This window comes from Mus caroli, chromosome 9, assembly GCF_900094665.2.
Source record: "Mus caroli chromosome 9, CAROLI_EIJ_v1.1, whole genome shotgun sequence".
NCBI lineage: Eukaryota > Metazoa > Chordata > Mammalia > Rodentia > Muridae > Mus > Mus caroli.
This window is the reverse complement of record NC_034578.1, coordinates 17,972,133-17,991,361: the sequence shown is the minus strand read 5'-3', so window position 1 is coordinate 17,991,361 and position 19,229 is coordinate 17,972,133. Positions and strand designations below refer to the sequence as shown.

Genomic DNA, 19,229 nt, shown 5'->3' with positions numbered 1-19,229 from the left:
CCCTCCCTCCCTCCCTCCCTCCCTCCCTCCCTTCCTTCCTTCCTTCCTTCTTTCCTTCCTTCCTTCCTGTGGTCTATGCATGTGTTCATGTGTGGGGGTGTACATGCACATGTGTGCACATGAATGTGGAAGGTAGAGACAATACTAGGTGTCTTCCTCTATTGCTGTCTCTTAGGATTGGAGACAAGGTTTCTTCTTGAACCTGGAACTCACCCATTTGGCTAGACTGCCTGGCCATTGAGCCCCAAGGGCCTCTTGCCCAGGGTTTGGCTTGCAGTCAACTGTTCCTGGATGCTGAGTATCTGAACACAGGTTCTCACACTTGCACGGGCAAACATGTAACCACTGAGCTATTCCTCTAGCCCCGAGGGCAAGGCCTTTAAGTTTAAACTAAATAACCTTGTTTTCTCCACCTGATCACACATTTAGCAGTTGCCTAGTGTCCTCCTGCATGCAGAGATCCTCTGTTCTCTGATTTGGGATGCCACTTAGTGGCTGAATGCTTACCCAGCCTAGAACAGTAACCTGGGTTCAAATCCGAGGCCTACCGTTATGTGGCCTCTGTTAGGTCTCTTCCCCTCTCTGAGACCAGCTCCCTTAAGTGGGAGTGATCATGTATCTGCCTCGTGGAGTCTTCCACTTAACAAATGTTGAACCACTAGCTCTGGCCTCAAAACAGTGGGCTTGGGTTCCCACCCTCCTGGGAAGAACATCTAACAAAATCAGAAAGCAGTAAGGGCTGGCCAAGTGTCTTGGTATTTTGTTGAACTTGTATTTATTGTTATTGTGTATGTGACACAGGCACATGGATTCTTGTAAGCCATAGAAGGTGTGATTCCTTGGACTCTGTTCTCTCTCTCCTACCTTTCTATGGGTTCTGTGGTTTAATGACTGGCCCATCTGACCAATCATATTATTAGTAAGTGTTTTTCTTTTCCAAGACAGGCCCTCATGTAGCCCAGGCTGGCCTCAATATGTAGCAAAGATAACCTTGAACTTCTGACCTTCCTGCCTTCATATCCCCAGTGCTGGGATTACAAGCACCACGGTACCTGGTATTAACTTTTGCTACTATTGTAGCTTTTGTTGTTCCTTTGTCTTAAAATGATTTGTTTATACTTCATGTGTTGGAGGGGCTTTCCTGCTTTAAGTGCACCCTGTGCTTGCAGTGCCAGCCAGTGGAGGGCAGAAGAAGACATCCGATCCCCTGGAACTAGAGTTACACACAGTTGTAGCCATTATTTTGTTCTATTTATTTACTTATTTTTTCTCAATAATATATTTTTTATTCATTTTACATCCTGATTACAGCCCCCTCCCTCCTCTCCTCCAAGTCCCGCCCTTACAAATCCCCCCCTCCCCTTCTCCTTAGAGGAGAAGTCCCCCTTGGGTACCACCCAACCCCAGGACATCTAGTCCCAGCAGGACTAAGCAAAAAAGTCCAGGCAGGGAAAGGATATCTAATGGCTTGCAACAGAGTCAGAGACAGCCCCTGCTCCAATTGTTAGGGGATTGAATGAAGACCAAGCTACAAATGTGTAGGAGCCTGGGTCCAGCTTGTTTTATTTTTTGCCATGTCTTGCTATGGCCCTCATACTGACCATATCACTAAGTAGTAGAGGATGACCTTGCACAGATTCATGGTTTATGCAGTGCAAGGGAACTCAGGGCTTCCTCCCTGCTAGACAAATACTCTACCCACTGGGCAGTATCCCCAGCTCACAGTGTATCCCCAGCTCACAGTGTATCCCCAGCTCACAATGTATCCCCTCACAGAGATGAAATTCATGCCAGGAACCTAGTATTTTGTTTGTTTCCAGGTTTCTTGTTTTTGTTTTTCAAGAGAGGGTTTCCCTGGGTAGCTCTGGCTGTCCTGGAACTTGCCCTGTAGACCAGACTAGCCTCAGATTCACAGCTGCCTGCTTCTGCCTCCTGAGTGCTGGGATTAAAGGCATGTGCCACCACCCACCCAGCTGTTCACTGGTTTTTTTCTTTTAATATTTATTTATTTATTCATTTATGATGCTGGGGATGAAATCTAGCCCAGGCAAATTTCCCCTGAATCTGACTTTTTAGATGTAGTGTAGTGTATTGGAGTAGTGCAGTGTATTGCCAAAATGTCATATTAACACCATACTACAGGAACTAGGGTACCCCCAAACACTAAAACAGAAGAATTTGATTGTAAGCCAGAGGCTAGTCTGTTCTACACAGTGAGTTCCAGACCCTGCCCCCACCCTGGGCTACATAATGAGACCCTGTCTGAAAATAAACAAAGTTGAGGATAGAGAAAACTATTTACAAACCCCACTCCAGTATTATTGGAATGTCACTTCTGGGGCTGGTGAGAGAGTGCGACAAAGGGGTGTGCTGACAATCCTGACAGTCTGGGTTTGATCTCTGGTACACATAGTGAAAGGAGAGAACAGATCCCTGAACTTTGCATACACACAATAACTGAGTGTAATTTTATTCATTCAGGTATTTGTTTATTTACATTTTTTTTATGGGTGTGAGGAGGGGAGCATTCGATTGCCCGAGTATGCTAATAAGCCATCTCAATAAACCTAACTAAAGTTTTAGGGGTTTTTTTGGCGGGGAGGGTGTTTTTGTTTGGTTTTGAGACAGTGACAGCGTGTCTCTGTGAAACTCTGACTGGCCTGGAACTTGATATGTAGAGCAAGCTGGAGTTGAACTCATACAGAGCTGCCTGCCTCTGCTTCCTGAGTGTTGGGAAAGAAGAAAGAAAGAAAGAAAGAAAGAAAGAAAGAAAGAAAGAAAGAAAGAAAGAAAGAAAGAAAGAAAGAAAAGAGAGAGGGGGGTAGGGAGGGAGGGAGGAAGGAAGGAAGGAAGGAAGGAAGGAAAGGAAGGAAGGAAGGAAGGAAGGAAGGAAGGAAGGAAGGAAGGAAGGAAGGAAGGGAAAGAAAGGAAGAAAGAGAGAGAGACCCTGCCCCTCTGAGGCTGCTTTAGTTTTCTGCACATCATTCATGGTTGATTCCTGGCTTCTGTGCATCCTGTGAGCTCTGGAGCAATGGCTCTGATTGGCTTTGTCCCCAGAAGTAGGGACAATCTGGCTTAGCTAACTGAATGGTTAGTTACAACTCTGCTTTTACAGTCACACACACCCCCACGTTGATCTCATCCTGATCCCTAAATCCTCACTGTTTAATCCTTTAATCCCTAAGCCCAAGTGGCCCAAGTGGCTGGAGCTCTGCCCTGCAGTCCGGCCACTTAGCTACCCCTACTGACAAAGTCTTTTCTCTCCTTAATTGATTACCAAGAAGTTTCATTCTCCTGTCATCGTTTAAGAATCTTTTATTTCATTTATTTTATTTGTTGTGTAGTGGTGGAGTGGCTGTGGGAATGGAAGTCAGGTCTCTCCCTTCATCGTGTGGGTCATGGGGCCTAAACTCCACTTGTCAGGCCTTCCTGGCAAGCGTCTTTACCAGGTGAGCCATGTCTCCAGCCCCTAAGAAGAACTTTTCTCTGTGAAGCTAGGGCTTGAACCTCGGGCCTCACACCTGTGTTCTGCCGTTGAGCCACATCTCCAGACAGACAAGGATTTGGGGTTTGGGGTTGGTTTTGTGGTGGGTTTTTTTGTTTTTGTTTTGTTGAAACAGTGTCAAACTACACCTGCCTGAACTCACTGTGGAGTTTCTGCTGACCTCAGATTCCCAATTCTTGCTCCCTTAGGATAATAGGTGTTCTCCACAACATTTAGCAAGAAATGATGGCTATATTTTTATTTTTGAGATTTATTTTTAATTATATGTACGCAGAGGGTAGTGTGCATGAGCTCAGGTGCCTACAGAGGCCAGAGGTATAGGACGAGTTGTGAGCTGTCTGACTTAGGCGCTTGGGACTGAACTCCGGTCTTCTGGAGTGACAGTGTGTGCTTTTAACCTCTGTGCCATCTCTCCAGCCCTCTGTTTTCTATTTCAATTTATTTTTTAACATTTATTCATTTATTTTCATGATGAGGCTCCCTCACCTCACTCTGTGTGTGTGTGTGTGTGTGTGTGTGTGTGTGTGTGTGTGTGTGTATGTGTATGTGTGTGTGTAGGTCAGAAGACAGCTCTCAGGATTTTTTTTCTCCCCTTCTATTCTACGTTACAGATTCAGGTATTCAACTTTGGCAGCAATCTCCTTTAACCACTGAGCCTCACCACGCCACCCCACCCCACCATGAGACAGGGTCTCACTTCATAGCTCAGGCTAGCCTGAAACTCACTTGTGGCTGATGCTGGCTTTAAACTCACAGCAATCCTTCTGCCAAACGTCCTCCAACCAATGCTGCCATCAAATCAAAGGCATGGAAGTGGGGACATTATAGACTAAAGAAAACTTAAGAACATGGCCAGGTGTCATGGCTTATTCTTGTAATTCCAGCTGAGAAAGCCCTTTCTCTCTCTCTCTCTCTCTCTCTCTCTCTCTCTCTCTCTCTCTCTCCCTCCCTCCCTCCCTCCCAATTTATTTACTTATTTTATGTATATGAGCACACTGTGACTGTCTTCAGACACACCAGAAGAGGGCATCTGATCCCATTACAGATGACTGTGAGCCACCATGTAGATGCTGGGAATTGAACTCGGGACCTCTGGAAGAGCAGCCAGTGCTCTTAACCACTGAGTCATCTCTCCAGCTTGAAATCCCTTTCTCAAAGCAAAACAAAAGAGCAAACACCAGCCAGAATGGGCTGTTGACACAGATCCATCAGGCAAAAACACTTGCTGTCAAACCTGATCACTTAAGTTAGAGTCTTGGGACCCACAGCGTGGTAGGAGAGAACCAACTCCCATTGTCCTCTGACCTCCAGAGACAAACCATGGCACTTGGAGACCCACAAGCACACACACAATTAAATATATAAATAAATGCTTTTAAAACCCACTCAGTGTGTTCATACACTGCCTAGAGTCACACAGGCTGGACTCTGTGGTGGGGTGGCGTGGTGAGATGGCTCAGGGTTAGGCATAGTGGACAAGCTCCACACAGCCACATGCCCTGGGCCATATTTAAGAGTTTTTTTTTTTTTCTTTTGTGTATGTGTGTGTGTGGGGGGGTGGAGGTGTCATTGTTTTGTTTTGAGACAATGCTTCACTTTGTAGCCCTAATGAACCTCGATTTCACCCGAACCAAATCACACCTGCCTCTGCCTCCCACAGCTGGATCGAAGGCTAGCCTCAGCACACCTGGCCAAATTTAGAAGGTTTTGTTTTTTCTTTTCTTCCTTCTGTATTTTCTTTCTCTCCATTGGCTTTGTATATGTGTATGGGTGTTTTGTCCGAGTATATGTCAGCACATCGCATGTGTGCATGATGCCCAGAGAGACCTGAAGGAACACCGGATTCTCTGAGACTGGGGCAGAGACGATGGTTGGCTACCATGTGGGTGCGGGGAATCCAACCCGAGCCGTTGGAAGAGCAGGAGGTACTCTGAACTGCGGAGCCATCCTTTTTTGCTCCAAAGTGAGTTTTAAACAACTGTATCTATTTCTCAGGCCCTCCTAGGACTGCCCAGACCCCCGGATCGGAGTTTGCGGAGGACTGTGTGGAAGAGGAAGGCCCTAGTTCAGAAGGCCCAGAGCTCCTGGACTTCAGCGTGGATGATGTGGCAGAGCAGCTGACCCTTATGGATGTGGTGGGGAACCCCCGCCAGCGGCATGGTGGGAGGACAGCGGGAGGCCTGAATGATGAGCACACATCTCACCCCCATTCTCCCCTACCCAGGAGCTCTTCTTGCGCGTGCGGTCCTGCGAATGCTTGGGTTCCATGTGGTCTCAACGCGACCGGCCTGGAGCTGCAGGCATCTCTCCCACAGTGCGTGCCACCGTGGCCCAGTTCAATACGGTGACCGGCTGCGTGCTGGGCTCGGTGCTCGCTGCGCCCGGCCTGGCGGCCTCGCAGAGGGCACAGCGCATCGAAAAATGGATTCGCATCGCCCAGGTATGCATCAGAGATGAGGCTCGGGTGAGGTCCAGGCATTGTAGGACACAGGATTGGAGACTGGAAGTGAGTGTGGTGAAAGACTAGGATTGCGGTGGGGGAGTAGAGAAAGAAGGGAATAGGGGTAGATGGAAGAAGCCAGGTTCAGCTGAGAGGTTTGGGGTCGGGGGTGGGGGTGGGGGGCAGAGGCTCCTGAAAGGCAAGGGAAATATCTCAGTTTGCATGCTTAGTTATGAGACCTGGAATCTGACCGGGTATCAGAAAATCCAACCACAGGCTGGGTGTAGGGGCACATACCTGTAATCACAGCACTTGGGAGGTGGAGGCAGGAGGATGAAGAGTTAGAGATCAGCCTTGCCTGTGTAACCAGACCTTGTCTTTAAAACCAAAACAAACCATGAAGTCACTATAAACAAAGGAGCTGTGACTGGGAGATGACAGCAGTGGAGTGTGGCTGCTGACCAGAGCTCCGCTCTCACTCCTAGAGGTGCAGGGAACTACGAAATTTCTCTTCATTGCGAGCGATCCTGTCTGCCCTGCAATCTAACCCCATCTACAGACTCAAGCGCAGCTGGGGAGCTGTGAGCCGGTGAGTCGGATGTCATGCACACTATGCCCTATCCCAGGTGCCCCCTCCCCACTCCCATCCCCGCTGAGCCTGACTGTGCCCCTCTTACCCCCACAGGGAACCGCTGTCTGTTTTCAGGAAACTTTCGCAGATTTTTTCTGATGAGGATAACCATCTCAGCAGCCGAGCGATTCTTTCCCAGGTATTAGGAACCCCGAATTCAAGGAATTCATGTTTGTAACAACACCACTTGGGAGGCTGAGGCAGGAAGATCACTGTGAATTCGAGGTCAGCCTCGTCTACACAGCAAGCTGCAGGCTAGCCAGGGTGATATAACAAGACCAGTGTGGAGCTATGTGAGACTGTCTCAAATATCCCAAGAGTATGGGGAGATGGGCTCCGTCGGTAAAAGCTGGCTGGGAGACGTGGAATGCCAGCAGCCAGCGTGGGAGGCATACACAGATGGACTTGGGCTCACTTGATAGAAATCTAGCCCAAAACATCAGGGTTCAACTTAAGCGAGGGACCCTAGCTCAAAAATTCGAAGATCAATATAGGAAATGCTTGGTATTCGTTATTTGTTTGTTATCTATGTATTTATTTATTTAATGTGTGTATGTGTGTGTGCCACGTACATTCATGGTACCTACAGAGATCAAAGGAGGGCATCAGATTCCCTAGAATTGGAGTTATAGTCATGAATGCTAGAAATCAGACCCAGGTCACCTTCAAGAACAACAAATGCTCTTAAGCCCTGGGCCATCTCTCCAGCCCCAGGATACTTGATGTTGACCTCTGGCCTAATGTACGAGCATGAACACACACACAAAGGGCTGGGAACGTGTCTTAATCGTAGGTGTGAAGCCAGTATAATTCAGGTCAGGTGGTGTAGCCTCTAATCCCTGCATTTGGGAGGTGGAGGATCAGTTAGTTGTTCAAGGATGGTTTTGGTTACATAGTGAGTTCAAGGGATCTTGTCTCAAGACAAAACAAAAAATTTTCAAAAAGCAGGGCCTGGTGGCACATACTTTAATCTTAGCACTTGGGAGGCTGAGGCAGGTGGATCCCTCTGAGTTCAAGACCAGCTTGGTCTACATAGCAAGCTCCAGGCTAGCCATGGCTTAGGAGACTCGGAGCCAGTCTAGGGAAGCATCCTTCCTTTGGTGGTCTTGTTCACAACAGCCCAGCTCTCCTCTTTCTGGCTTGTTCTCTCTACTCACACTCATTCTTCATTCAGCGAAAAGCAAGAAGCTCAGAGGGAACTATTCCCTGCAGCTAAGGTTATGGCCGAGCGAGGGGGCTGGGGGGGGTGCGGGGGGAGGGGGCACCACGCTTGGGGAATTACCTTGATAAGTAGGGTCGTGAATGTGGGCCAGTATGTCCGACTTACTGTAGCAGGTGTCAGGTGTGATCAGAATCAGGAGTTTGTCCTCAGCGTGAATTCTGTGCAGATGAACATGGAGGTAGATTTCTGGCTCTGGAACATTCTGTATCCCTCAAGATAGGTGTGTGCTTTGCCCACTCGCCCCCTGCATGTCTCTCCCAAATGTCTCTCCCTTCAAGAAGCACACCCTCCCATCATTTTCACAGTCCCCTTGTGTACCCAGTGCCCCTTGTTCCTGCTTTCCCTGCCATGAGTTATCTTGACTCTCCCATCTTTCCCTCACTAATGGTCAGACAGTTTGTCACCCTTGGCTAGTCAGCACTCAAAACAGCGCATGACAGCACAGTAGGTATTCAGTAAACACCAAGTGGGGCTGGAGCTGGGGCTCAGTTGGCAGAGGCTTACATCACATGATGAAGCCCTGGGCTCCATCCCCAGCACTGTATACAATGGGTGAGGTTGGAGCCTAGTGGTGGTGGTGCACACCTTTAATCCCAGCACTTGAGAGTCAGAGGCAGGCGGATCTCTGAGTTCCAGGTAACACAGACCAAGTTGCAGGACAGCCAGGGCTACACAGAGAAACCCTGTCTTGGACAAACAAACAAGACAAAACCAAACCAAAAAAAAAAAAAAGGGGGGGGGGTGAGGCTGTCCACACCTGTCGCCGTAGCACTCAGGAGGCAGAGGCAGGAAGGTCGATTCAAAGTCACTCTGTGCTACAAAGAGACTTTGAGGTCAGCCTGGACTACATGAGACCCTGTCTCAAAACAAAACAAAAAAGGGGGAGGGGAGGAAGAGTCTTGTTAATGGGTAGGAAGGAAATAGATAGGGAGCTCTCCTCTGTAAACACAACACTCAGGAGCAGAGGCAGGAGGGTCCTACATGTGCAACCAGACTGGCTCACAGTGAGACCTTGTCTCAAAACAAAATTAGGGGAAAACTAAATCAAAACAGAGATCTGGGGAGCCAGAGAAATGGTCAGTGGTCAAGAACACTTTCAGCCTTTGAGGGGACCCCAGTTTGTTTCCAGTGTTCACAACCACCTGTGACTAAGCACCTGGGGATCTGATGCCCTCTTCTGGCCCTTTGAGGTACTGCATACACACCGCTGCCGCCACACAAAGAACCCCCAAACAAAACAAAACCTTCTAGTGAAAGTGTGTCTCAGGTGAGGGGCCTTCAATGGGCAGAAAGCCAAGCCCCTGTGTGACAGCCATTATTTCTAACCTACAAAGAACCAAGCACACCCCTGCCCTCCCAGGGGACTTCAGTCCGATGGGGACAGAACAGACCTTGCTGTTCAAAAGTGTGCTCAGGTCCTGCCAGAGATCCCCAGTCGGCAGTTCTAAGTAGACTGGGAGCAGACATTTTCTTCCCGTCCACTCTGGGCTCGCCCTGACTTCCGGCTTTAACTGTCCATAGGCTAACTCCACACCCCGTTTGGCATTAACAACCTATTTGTGATGTTCTTTTGTTTTAAGACAGAATCTCCTGTAGGGTAAGGAGGACCTTTGAGCACCTGATCTTCTTGCCTCTGTGTGGGGTGCCGGGATGACAGGAATACGCTGACACAGGCAGTTTATGCACTGCATGGGATGGGACCCAGCCCTTCCCACTACAGCCCCAGCCCCTGGCTTGTGACTTTAAAAACAAGCAGTACACTTACTTGTGTATGTGTGTGGAAGGATGCTCATACCACAGTCTGCTTCTGGAAGTCAGATTGGTCCCCTCAGGGTGGGTCCTGGAGATCCCACTCAGGTTGCCAGCCTTGGCAGCAGGCCCTCCTCCTTACTGAGCCAGCTCAGCTGCCTCCATATGTGCCTCCGTGAGAAGTGTCAAAGTGGGCCTCGGATTCATGTAGTCTTTCTCTTCCTCTCAGGAGGAGACCACTGAGGAGGATGACTGCCCCTCAGGAAGTCTGCCATCAGTAAGCAGTATGGTTCATGAAAGGGATCGGGGTGAAAGGGGGACTCCCAGAGGGGGGAGTGGTGTGGGGTCAGTGATGCCCATGAGTAACTGAAGCTTTGGGGGTTGCAGAAACTACCCCCAGGTCCTGTCCCCTACCTTGGCACCTTCCTCACAGACTTGGTTATGCTGGATACAGCCTTACCGGATACGTTGAAGGTTTGACCTCCCACCCTTGACTCTTGACCCCTAATCTATTACCCCCCACACAACAGTTCTCCAGACATCCAGCTTTGATCTAGCTTGAACTCATATTTCCTTCCACCTCTGCTTACCATAAGAGACTTGTGCCACCCTAGCTCTTAAGCTTGACTTTTGACCCTTGACGCTTGACCCTGGATACTATAGCTCAAGCCAGTTTTGCCCCCTCAGGGAAACCTCATCAACTTTGAAAAGAGGAGGAAGGTAAGTGGGAGGGTGTTAGGGATGGGTGAGATGCCCAAGGGTGGGAGGCAGGCTGAGGCAGGATCTCAGTAGACACCCCCCTCAGGAGTGGGAGATCCTGGCCCGAATCCAGCAGCTACAGCAACGCTGCCAGCGCTACAGCCTGAGCCCCCGCCCGCCAATCCTGGCTGCACTTCGAGCCCAGCGCCAGCTCAGCGAGGAGCAGAGGTGACCACTGAAACAAGTCCACATTGCTCATTCAACCCACCCTGCCTTGCCTTCCAGAAATATTCCAGGCCCCATCTTGAAGGCAGCTCCACCCCAGGACCTTTCTTTTCTCCTGCCTGAAGGCCGTCACCTCCTCAACCCTAACCCTGACCCACCCTACACTTCCGGTTTTAGCCCTTACTGTTCACTTCGCCACTCAGCTTGACTGTCCCAACTGTTCTGATCTTGTTATCCAAGTCTGTGGCCTTGATCACTAAGTCTTAGTCTGAGGAACTGGCGTTAGCTTTAATGCTCTCTCGCTGTCCAACGCAGTCAGCCCGTTGCTTCCACTCACGTCCAGTTGATCCCCTGAATTACCTTACCCTGAACTTTAGAGCTGGCCTGGGTCTGCTCTGGAATCCCTGCTTTATTTATCACTTACAGTGCCACACACATGCCGGGTGTGCACTGTACCCCTAAGCCACAGCCACAGCTCCTCATAGAGGACTCTAGCCAAGCACTCGATGTATGAGCCACACCCCTTACTAATCTCACCCGTGAATGTTTTGCACCCCACTAACCAAACAGTTCACCTCATCTGTAGTGCACCCTGATACCCCAGTGATTCCCATTTCTATCCTGACTTTGACCTAGGGCTCTAACCCCTCTCCTCCTCACCCCAGAAGTGGTTCACATCTCATTCTAACCGTTACCTCCTCTGCTTCCTGAACCTCTCTAGCTACCGAGTCTCCCGTGTTATTGAGCCACCAGCTGCCTCCTGTCCCAGCTCCCCTCGTATCCGGCGACGCATCAGCCTCACAAAGCGTCTCAGTGCGTGAGTGTAGGGATGTGTAGGGAAGTCACGTAGGTAGAAACTGAGGCTATCCACTCCTGGAGGTAAGACATCCCTTGTCCTTACTCTAGGAAGCTGTCCCGAGAGAAGAACTCATCTCCTGGCGGGAGTCCTGGGGATCCATCCTCACCTACCTCCAGGTGAGTGTCTGAGGCAGAGGGGACTAGAGATGCCAGGACAAAAGTCATGCCAGTCCTCTCAGTCTGATTCTGTGTTTTTACCAGTGTGTCTCCAGGCTCACCTCCATCCAGCCCTAGAAACCGAGAGCCTCCTCCTCCGGGCAGTCCTCCAGCCTCCCCAGGGCCTCAGAGCCCCAGCACCAAGGTATCAGGACAATCTGTGATTTTGTAAAGGACTGGGGCACCCAAGGCTCAGAGTGTGTGCATGTGTGTGTGTGTGTGTGTGTGTGTGTGTGTGTGTGTGTAGCACTGCAGGTATGTATCACAGAGACTGGCTGCTCTCTGCTGCTTTATCTGGGAGACTGGACATCTCCACCGCCAATGAGCAATCACCTACCATTCTAGCTTCTCCTCAGTCAGTCTGACCTGGATTCCCACCTATCTGCAGGCACATCAGGAGTGATCACTACAACTTTTTCCCCTAATGAGCAGTACTCCAGCTAAATGTATGTAGTACAGGCCTGTAATCCCAGTAATTGGGAGTTGGAGGTAAGAGGATCATGAGTTCAAAGCCATCTTGGCTACATTATGAGTTTAAGCTCCATGCCATCATGTCTCAACAACAACACAAACAAACAAAAGGTACTGGCATTGAATCTAGGACCTCATAAAGGCATTATCACTGAGCCGTGCCCTAGGCCCTCACTGTCTTGAGACAGGGTCACACTAAGTTGCCCAGGCTAGCCTTGAACTTCTACCTGAGCCTCTCCAATAGCTGGGATGACAGTTCTGTGACAGCAGCTCCAACTGTCACTTCCTCAAAGACATACAAGTCCCTAGACTTGCCTGCCTGCACACACGACAGGGAAATACTCCAAGCATCCACAGGATGACACATGAGGCTGCTCGGCTGCTCTCTGATGGGGTACTGTAGGTTTCCAACTGTGAGCACACCTGTGTATGCACACTGTGCACTCTCTGCTTAGGATCCTGCTGTGGACTTTGCTTTGTGGGTATATGGGTCCTGTGTCTGTTTGTTTCTGTGACAGAGAACTGTAGTTTGTGTGTGATGGCATGACATGTACCCAGCCTGTACGTGTACCCTAACTGCGTGGTCCCCAGGCTCTCATGTGTGAGGACTCTGTGAGTGCTGTGTGTTCATCAGTTGATTGTATACAGTGGGGTGGGAGCCTCGTGCTTCTCAGCACACAGCTGAGCAAGGCTGCAGCCTCCGCCACCTCACACTGCCTACAGCTCTCCCTGACCATGGACCCACCAGGGCCCTGGCCTGTGACCTTGACTCCGAGCAGCTCCCGAGTTCCCTTCCTCGGGCAGCAGACTTCAGAGGCCCGCGTCATCAGAGTCAGCATCCACAATAACCACGGGAACCTGTATCGGAGCATCTTGGTGAGGGCTGGGAAGGGACAGCCGTGTCCTTAGATCTGAGACCCTGTCACTTTAACACCTCTTCCTCTTTAATTTGTTTTTAAATTACATTTAAGCAGTGTGTATGTGAGGTCAGATGACAGCTTGCTAGAGGAGTCTATTTTCTCCTCCCACCATGCGGGTACCAGGGACTGACTGAAACTCAGGTTGTCAGGTCTAGCACAGCCTCCTCCCGCTGAGCCCAGCGTTTCACAGGTCCTTTCTCTTTCTTCTCCAGCTTACTTGTCAGGACAAAGCCCCCAGCGTGGTGCAAAGAGCCCTGGAGAAGCACAATGTGCCCCAGCCCTGGGCCCGAGACTACCAGCTCTTCCAGGTCCTGCCTGGGGACAGAGGTAAGCAGAGAAAGCCTGCAGCCTGAGCTGGGCTTGGGGCCCATGGGGTTCTGGCAAAAGCAGCTAAAGAGAGGAAGGTTTATCTCGGCTCATGGTTCCGGAGCTACGGTCCATCCTGGTGGGGCAGGAAGGCAGAGCTTTGAGGCCACTGTTCAGTCCGCACCTGCAGCTGGGAAGCAGAGGGAGCCAGATGCTCCGTGCTTTCTCCTGCAAAAACCTTTTTTTTTTCTTTTTCTTTTTGCATTACATATATTTCATTTTTGAGCGAGGCCGAGTGGTGGAGCACACACCTATAATCCCAGCACTCGGGAGGCAGAGGCAGGCCGATTGCTGAGTTTGAGGCCAGCCTGGTCTATAGGGTGAGTTCTAGGACAGTCAGGGCTACACAGAGAAAAACTCTGTCTCAAAAAACAAACAACAAAAATCCCACAAGCAAACACCAAATACCCTCACCTTTGAGTGGACAACATCCATGCCATGGTGTGCATGTCAGACAACTCGAGGGAGTTTATTCTCTCATTTTTTCCTCCCATGTGGGTCCCAGGGATGAAATGTCCTTTGTCAGGCAGGTGGCAGGCATCTTTACTCGCTCAGCCATCCCATGGGTCCAGACTGTGTTGGGTTTTTTCGTTGTTTTTTTGTTTTGTTTTGTCTTGTTTTTCTTTTTGACTTTTCAAGACAAGGTTTCTCTGTGCAGCTCTTACTGTCCTGGAACTCACTGCAGACCAGGCTGGCCTGGAACTCAGAGATCTGCTTGCCTCTGCTCCTGAGTGCTGGGATTAAAGGTGTGAGTACCACCAGCTGGCTTCTTACCGCGTTAAGCAGTGTAGAACCCATTGTTACCATTGGGTAACACCACCATATTCAGGCAGGTCCTCTGCCTCAGTTAGTCTAATCCAGGTAACAGGCCCAAACTTGTCTCCGAGATGATTCTAGTATTCGAGTTACAATCCTCACCAACCATCACTGCCCAGCTTGACCAGGTCTAGCAAGGCCACAGGTCAATTCAGGCAGAGTGCTAAAGCACCGTGAAGTCTGTAAAATGTCTGTACCTTCACTCTGTGAGGTCAGGAGGTGGTTCTGGCTCAGGATGGTCTTTCTGGGGTTGTGAGGCAGTAATATTGGCCAGGGTCCGATGGGAAAAGATGTAGAAAGCTTGTACGTTTTGTTGTTTAGTCTCAGCCTGACGCAGCAGGAGACTGAAGGGGTTGGAAGAGGGAATGAGTCTGTTTGAGGGCCCTGGAGTCACCTGAACTTGGACTGGGACAGGGCCATATGATCTTAGATTCAGGAGTACAGAGTTGTCCAGGATTGGTCAGAAATTGGCAAGACGTGGTGCTTTGAAGCATGGTGTGGAGCGAGCTACACACCAGCAAAGCATGCATGAGCCTGGCAGGGTGGCACGGTGGCTCAGTGGTAAGAGCACACACTGTTCGAGCAGAGGACCCAGGTTTGGTTCCCAGCACCCATATCAGACTCATGACCACCGGTAACTCTAGCTCCAGAGGGCCTGACCCCTGACCTCTGTGGGCATCTGCAGTTATATACATACTCATACACACACAATTAAAATAATAAAAATCTGAGCTGGAGAGATGGTTCAGTTGGTAAAAGCACTGGTTGTTCTTTCAGAGGACCCAGGTTTAATTCCCATTTATAGCTCCAGGGCTCATAGTTCCAGAGGGTGAGAAAAGCCCACGACACCAATGGCTCACATCCTGAACGGCAAGCACAGAGCATAGTCCTTACATGAGATGGTGCATGGCTTTAAACTCTCCAAAGTCTGCCCCCCAGTGATGTACTTCTTCCAACAGAGCCATACTTCCTATGCCTCCCCAAACAGTGTCCCCAATACTGGGACCAAGTATTCAATGCCCAAGACCGAGGGCCTCAATTCACACCCACACCCCACACATGTGCTCAGCGTCCTTCCGGATTGAGTGGGAAAGCCCTTAGCTTCTCAGGGGAGAAGCAGAAGGCTGGTGGAAGTCACCTGGAATAACTCCCAGCAGCCCGAGTTTGCCCGAGAAGTGGTTTGGGAGAGGTTGGGGTGGGAGAAGCCGTTTGAATGGTAGAAAGTTGCTCCCAGAGCCCCAAGCTTGCGGGTCATCAATGTAGCCCCTGTCTCCATGCAGAGCTTCTGATTCCGGACAGTGCCAACGTCTTCTATGCTATGAGCCCAGCTGCCCCCGGTGACTTCTTGCTTCGTCGGAAAGAGGGGACAGGACACACACTGTCTGCCTCCCCAACCTGAGGTGGTGCTCTCCTTGTTCTGGGCCAGAGGCACAGCTGATAGCTTGGAACTTGGATTCTACTACTATCAAAGTAGGGGCCTATTTTCTGGAGAGCCTCCACCCCCCCCCCCATGGAAGCTATTTTGCTCTGTACCCCGGGATCCCCAGCATTAGGCCATTGGACCCCACCTCTCTGACTCCCTGAGCCCCTCCCTGCCCATTATTCTAAGACCATGGATGTGTGAGGAGAGTGTAAAACTAGGAAAAATTAAGACCCCATAGAGCTGGGAGCTTAGCTTAGGTGGGCGAGCACCTGCCTAGCAGGCCCCAGACCCTGGATGGCTTCTCAGCACCTTCCAAAAATAAAAGTCTTCAGGGGATTTGGACCATAGGATGCGGTTCAGTCACATCCTAACATTCAGGACTTTGAGACCCAGCACTGAGCATAACCAACGTGGTGATGCTCACCCACAGTCCCAGAGCTTGGGGGGAGGGGGAGGAGGGACGGATCAGGACAGTCATCTTTGGCTACATAGTGAGTGCAAGGCAAACCTGGGCTACATCTTGAAACCCCATTCAAAACAGAAAACTCCTGAGGAGAGGTTGGGGAAATCCTAAGGGAAGTTCAGGGTTTCCTTGCCCACAGATTCAGGAGGGGCGGTCCTGCTTTTCTGTCACATACGTGGATAAATGGGAAGAGGGAAAAGGTTATCCATCCCTTGCAAATATAGACAGTGAGAAACTGGGCATGGCGGTGTCTGTCTGTCGCCTCAGCACTGGGGACATGTCTGTCTGTTGCCTTAGCACTGGGAATGTGGAGGCAGGAGGATCTTGAGTTCGGAGTCATTTTCAGCTGTGTTGTGAGTTCCAGACCAGCCTGGGCTACTATTCCTGTCTGAGAGATAGAGATAGAGATAGAGATAGAGATAGAGATAGAGATAGAGAGAGAGAGAGAGAGAGAGAGAGAGAGAGAGAGAGAGNGAGAGAGGGAGAGAGAGAGAGAGAGAGAGAGAGAGAGAGAGAGAGAGAGAGGAGCGGGGGCAGCAGCATAGACGAATCAAGACAGAGGTGAGCTCAGAGGCTCAGAGGCAGTCTGGAAATAGTAACGGCAGCAGCATGCTGGCTTCTGTGCAGCATGCCTGCTTCTGTGCAGCATGCCTGCTTCAGTGCAGCTCGCCGGCTTCTGGGCTTTGGTTTTGGACTGGACTCTGACGGGTTCTGTGTCTCATCGAGTTCCTTCTGTCTCGAGAGGTCTGTGCAGTGGCTCAGTGGAGAAAGTGTTTGCTACGCAATCATGAGAGCCTCAATTCAGATCTCAGCACCCACACAAAAAACAGGAATCGCTGGGGGTGGGGGGGTGCATCTGTCATCCCAACTCTAGGAGGTGGAGACAGATCTCAGGGGTTCTCTAGCCGGTGGTTCAGAGTGAGACCCTGTCTCAAAAAATAATGTTGCAGAGCCATCGGCTGGCTCAGAGGGGCTTGCCAGGCAAGCCTGGTGACCTGAGTTCAATTCCCAGGATCCACGTAAAGGTGGAAGGAGAAAACTGATGTCACAGAAATGTCCTCTGCCCTACATGTGTACACCAAGTCGTGTGCACCCAGCACATCCTATCTATACACACAGACTAGCAATAAGGAGATAGTTATAAAACTAAGATGGAGAATGATAATCACCTGGCCTCCATGTGTGCATGCGAGAGTGTGCACACACAGGCACTGCACACACAGGCACTGCACACACAGGCACTGCACACACAGGCACCGCACACACAGGCACTGCACACACAGGCACCACACACACAGGCACCGCACACACAGGCACTGCACACACAGGCACCGCACACACAGGCACTGCACACACAGGCACTGCACACATAGGCACTGCACACACAGGCACTGCACACACAGGCACTGCACACAGTGCATGCGCAAGCACACACACAAATCCTACTGGAATAGGCACATGCCAAAAAGACACCGATATCTCCTGTACTGAAAAGTCCAGCAAGGATCTGGAGAGTTTGGCTCAGTGGTTAAGAACATTTGTAAAGGCCCCAGGTTCTATTCTCAGCACTACACAGACTTACTACTTCCTTGGCACTAGGCACAGATGTGGCACACAGACATACATACAAAATAACAAACCTGTTTAAAACAGACAAAAGGCCAATAGGGCCTACTGTCCTATGCCTCCTCTCATCTGAAAAGCCTAGTAGGTCTGGCTTCAGGTACCGCGGGATCCAGGAACTCAAACGACATCGTCAGGATTTTGTTGTTCTCTTGACTCTGATTTGTTCTGAGAATAAGATTGTCCCCCTCAAATTCACTCACTTCCTATGGGAATAGAGCCCCCATCCTTAGCCACTGAAAGTTAAAGCACTTTTATGAGACAGAAGGTACTCCAGATGGGCTGGCCACTCCATGCTCAGGAGGCTGAAGTGTGGTGGGTTCAAGGCCAACCTCAGTTACATAAGAGACCATGTGTCAAAACAACATGAGCACTTTCCCTTTGTTAGGCTTTGGGCATGGTAGGTGGGTGCCCTGCCCCTGAGCTACCATAAAAAGGGAAACGCTGCGTTGCCTAACTCTCCTATCGTGAGTGTGGTCACATGACTAATTCTTGGCCCAGTTGGCCAATTCCAAGGACTACTGTGTTTCGTTTTGTTTTTGACAGGTTTCTCTATGTGTAGCCCTGGCTGCCCTGGAACTCACTCGATAGATTAGGCTGGCCCTGAACTCACAGAGACCTACCTGCTCTGCCTCCTGAGTGATAGGATTAAAGGCGCATGCCACCAACTGGCCAACTCCAAGGGCTACTCTTAAAGGGGAAGGGTGAGTCTTCCCTTTCCACATTTCCCGATTTCTGCTGGTTACAATGAAGATATGAGGTGAGCAGATGGTCAGGTGGTCACATCCTCTGAATAACTGAGCCACAAGAGGGAAGGTGCCTGAGCCCCCCCCCCCCCAGCCAAACACCTGCTGTGTCGACGGCTGTCGTGTGGACAGTAATGTCAGAAATAAATTGCTTCCACTTCCTGCTATTATTTAGGTTTGCCCTAGTATCAAAAGGACATACTCTTGACCCCAGCACTCAGGAGGCAGAGGCAACTTCCAGGATAGCCAAGGCTACACAAAGAAAACCAAATCAGGGCTGGAGAGACAGTTCAGCAGTTAAGAGTCCTGTTTGCTTTTTCAAAGGTCCTGAGTTCAGTTCCCAGCAACCACATGGTGGCTCACAACCATCTGTAATGGGATCCAATGTCCTCTTCTGGTGTGTCTGAAGACACTTACAGTGTGCTCATATACATAAAAATAAATAAAATAATTCAAAGTAAGAAAACCAAACCAACCAAACAACAACAAAAGAACATTCTTGGGTGTCTCTGTCATAATTATGAGTGTGTGTGTGTGTGGGGGGGTGTTGCTATCCACCTTATTTTTGAGACAGACAAGGTCTCTCACTGAGCCTGGCACTCACGTTCAGCTAGGCTGGCTAGCCAGTGAGCTTCAAGGACCCCTGTCTCCATCCCGCAGCAGTGAGGTTTCATGCAGAGACTCTTCATCCTGCCTTTTCCAAGAGTGCTAGGATTTAAACTCTGGTCCTCTTGCTTGCACAGCAAGCACTTTATCTCCTGAGCCTTCTCCTCAGCTACTGTTTCCTTTTTTTTTTTGTTTTTTTTGTTTTTTGTTTTTTGTTTTTCGAGACAGGGTTTCTCTGTATAGCCCTGGCCGTCCTGGAACTCACTTTGTAGACCAGGCTGGCCTCGAACTCAGAAATCCGCCTGCCTCT

At 50.0% G+C, this 19,229-nt stretch overlaps 1 protein-coding gene across 5 annotated transcripts in view; it reads left to right on the top strand.

The window, feature by feature from the left end:
• Positions 1–16,184, top strand: part of Rgl3 (ral guanine nucleotide dissociation stimulator like 3) — an 18,464-nt gene extending 2,280 nt beyond the window's left edge. For 2 of the 5 annotated variants that reach the window (XM_021172329.2, XM_021172332.2), the window contains 14 exons: positions 5,501–5,640; positions 5,730–5,945; positions 6,431–6,534; positions 6,631–6,715; positions 9,777–9,824; positions 9,935–10,021; positions 10,235–10,267; positions 10,353–10,474; positions 11,193–11,288; positions 11,378–11,446; positions 11,531–11,630; positions 12,680–12,832; positions 13,089–13,203; positions 15,339–16,184. In XM_021172329.2, the coding sequence (XP_021027988.1) occupies positions 5,501–5,640; positions 5,730–5,945; positions 6,431–6,534; positions 6,631–6,715; positions 9,777–9,824; positions 9,935–10,021; positions 10,235–10,267; positions 10,353–10,474; positions 11,193–11,288; positions 11,378–11,446; positions 11,531–11,630; positions 12,680–12,832; positions 13,089–13,203; positions 15,339–15,457 (1,487 nt within the window). In that variant the 3' untranslated portion in view covers positions 15,458–16,184. Of the gene's footprint in view, positions 1–5,500; positions 5,641–5,729; positions 5,946–6,430; positions 6,535–6,630; positions 6,716–9,776; positions 9,825–9,934; positions 10,022–10,234; positions 10,268–10,352; positions 10,475–11,192; positions 11,289–11,377; positions 11,447–11,530; positions 11,631–12,679; positions 12,833–13,088; positions 13,204–15,338 lie in introns of those variants that run through there. The other 3 variants (XM_021172330.2, XM_021172331.2, XM_021172333.2) reach the window with 3 other exon arrangements.
• Positions 16,185–19,229: the final 3,045 nt, after the last annotated feature.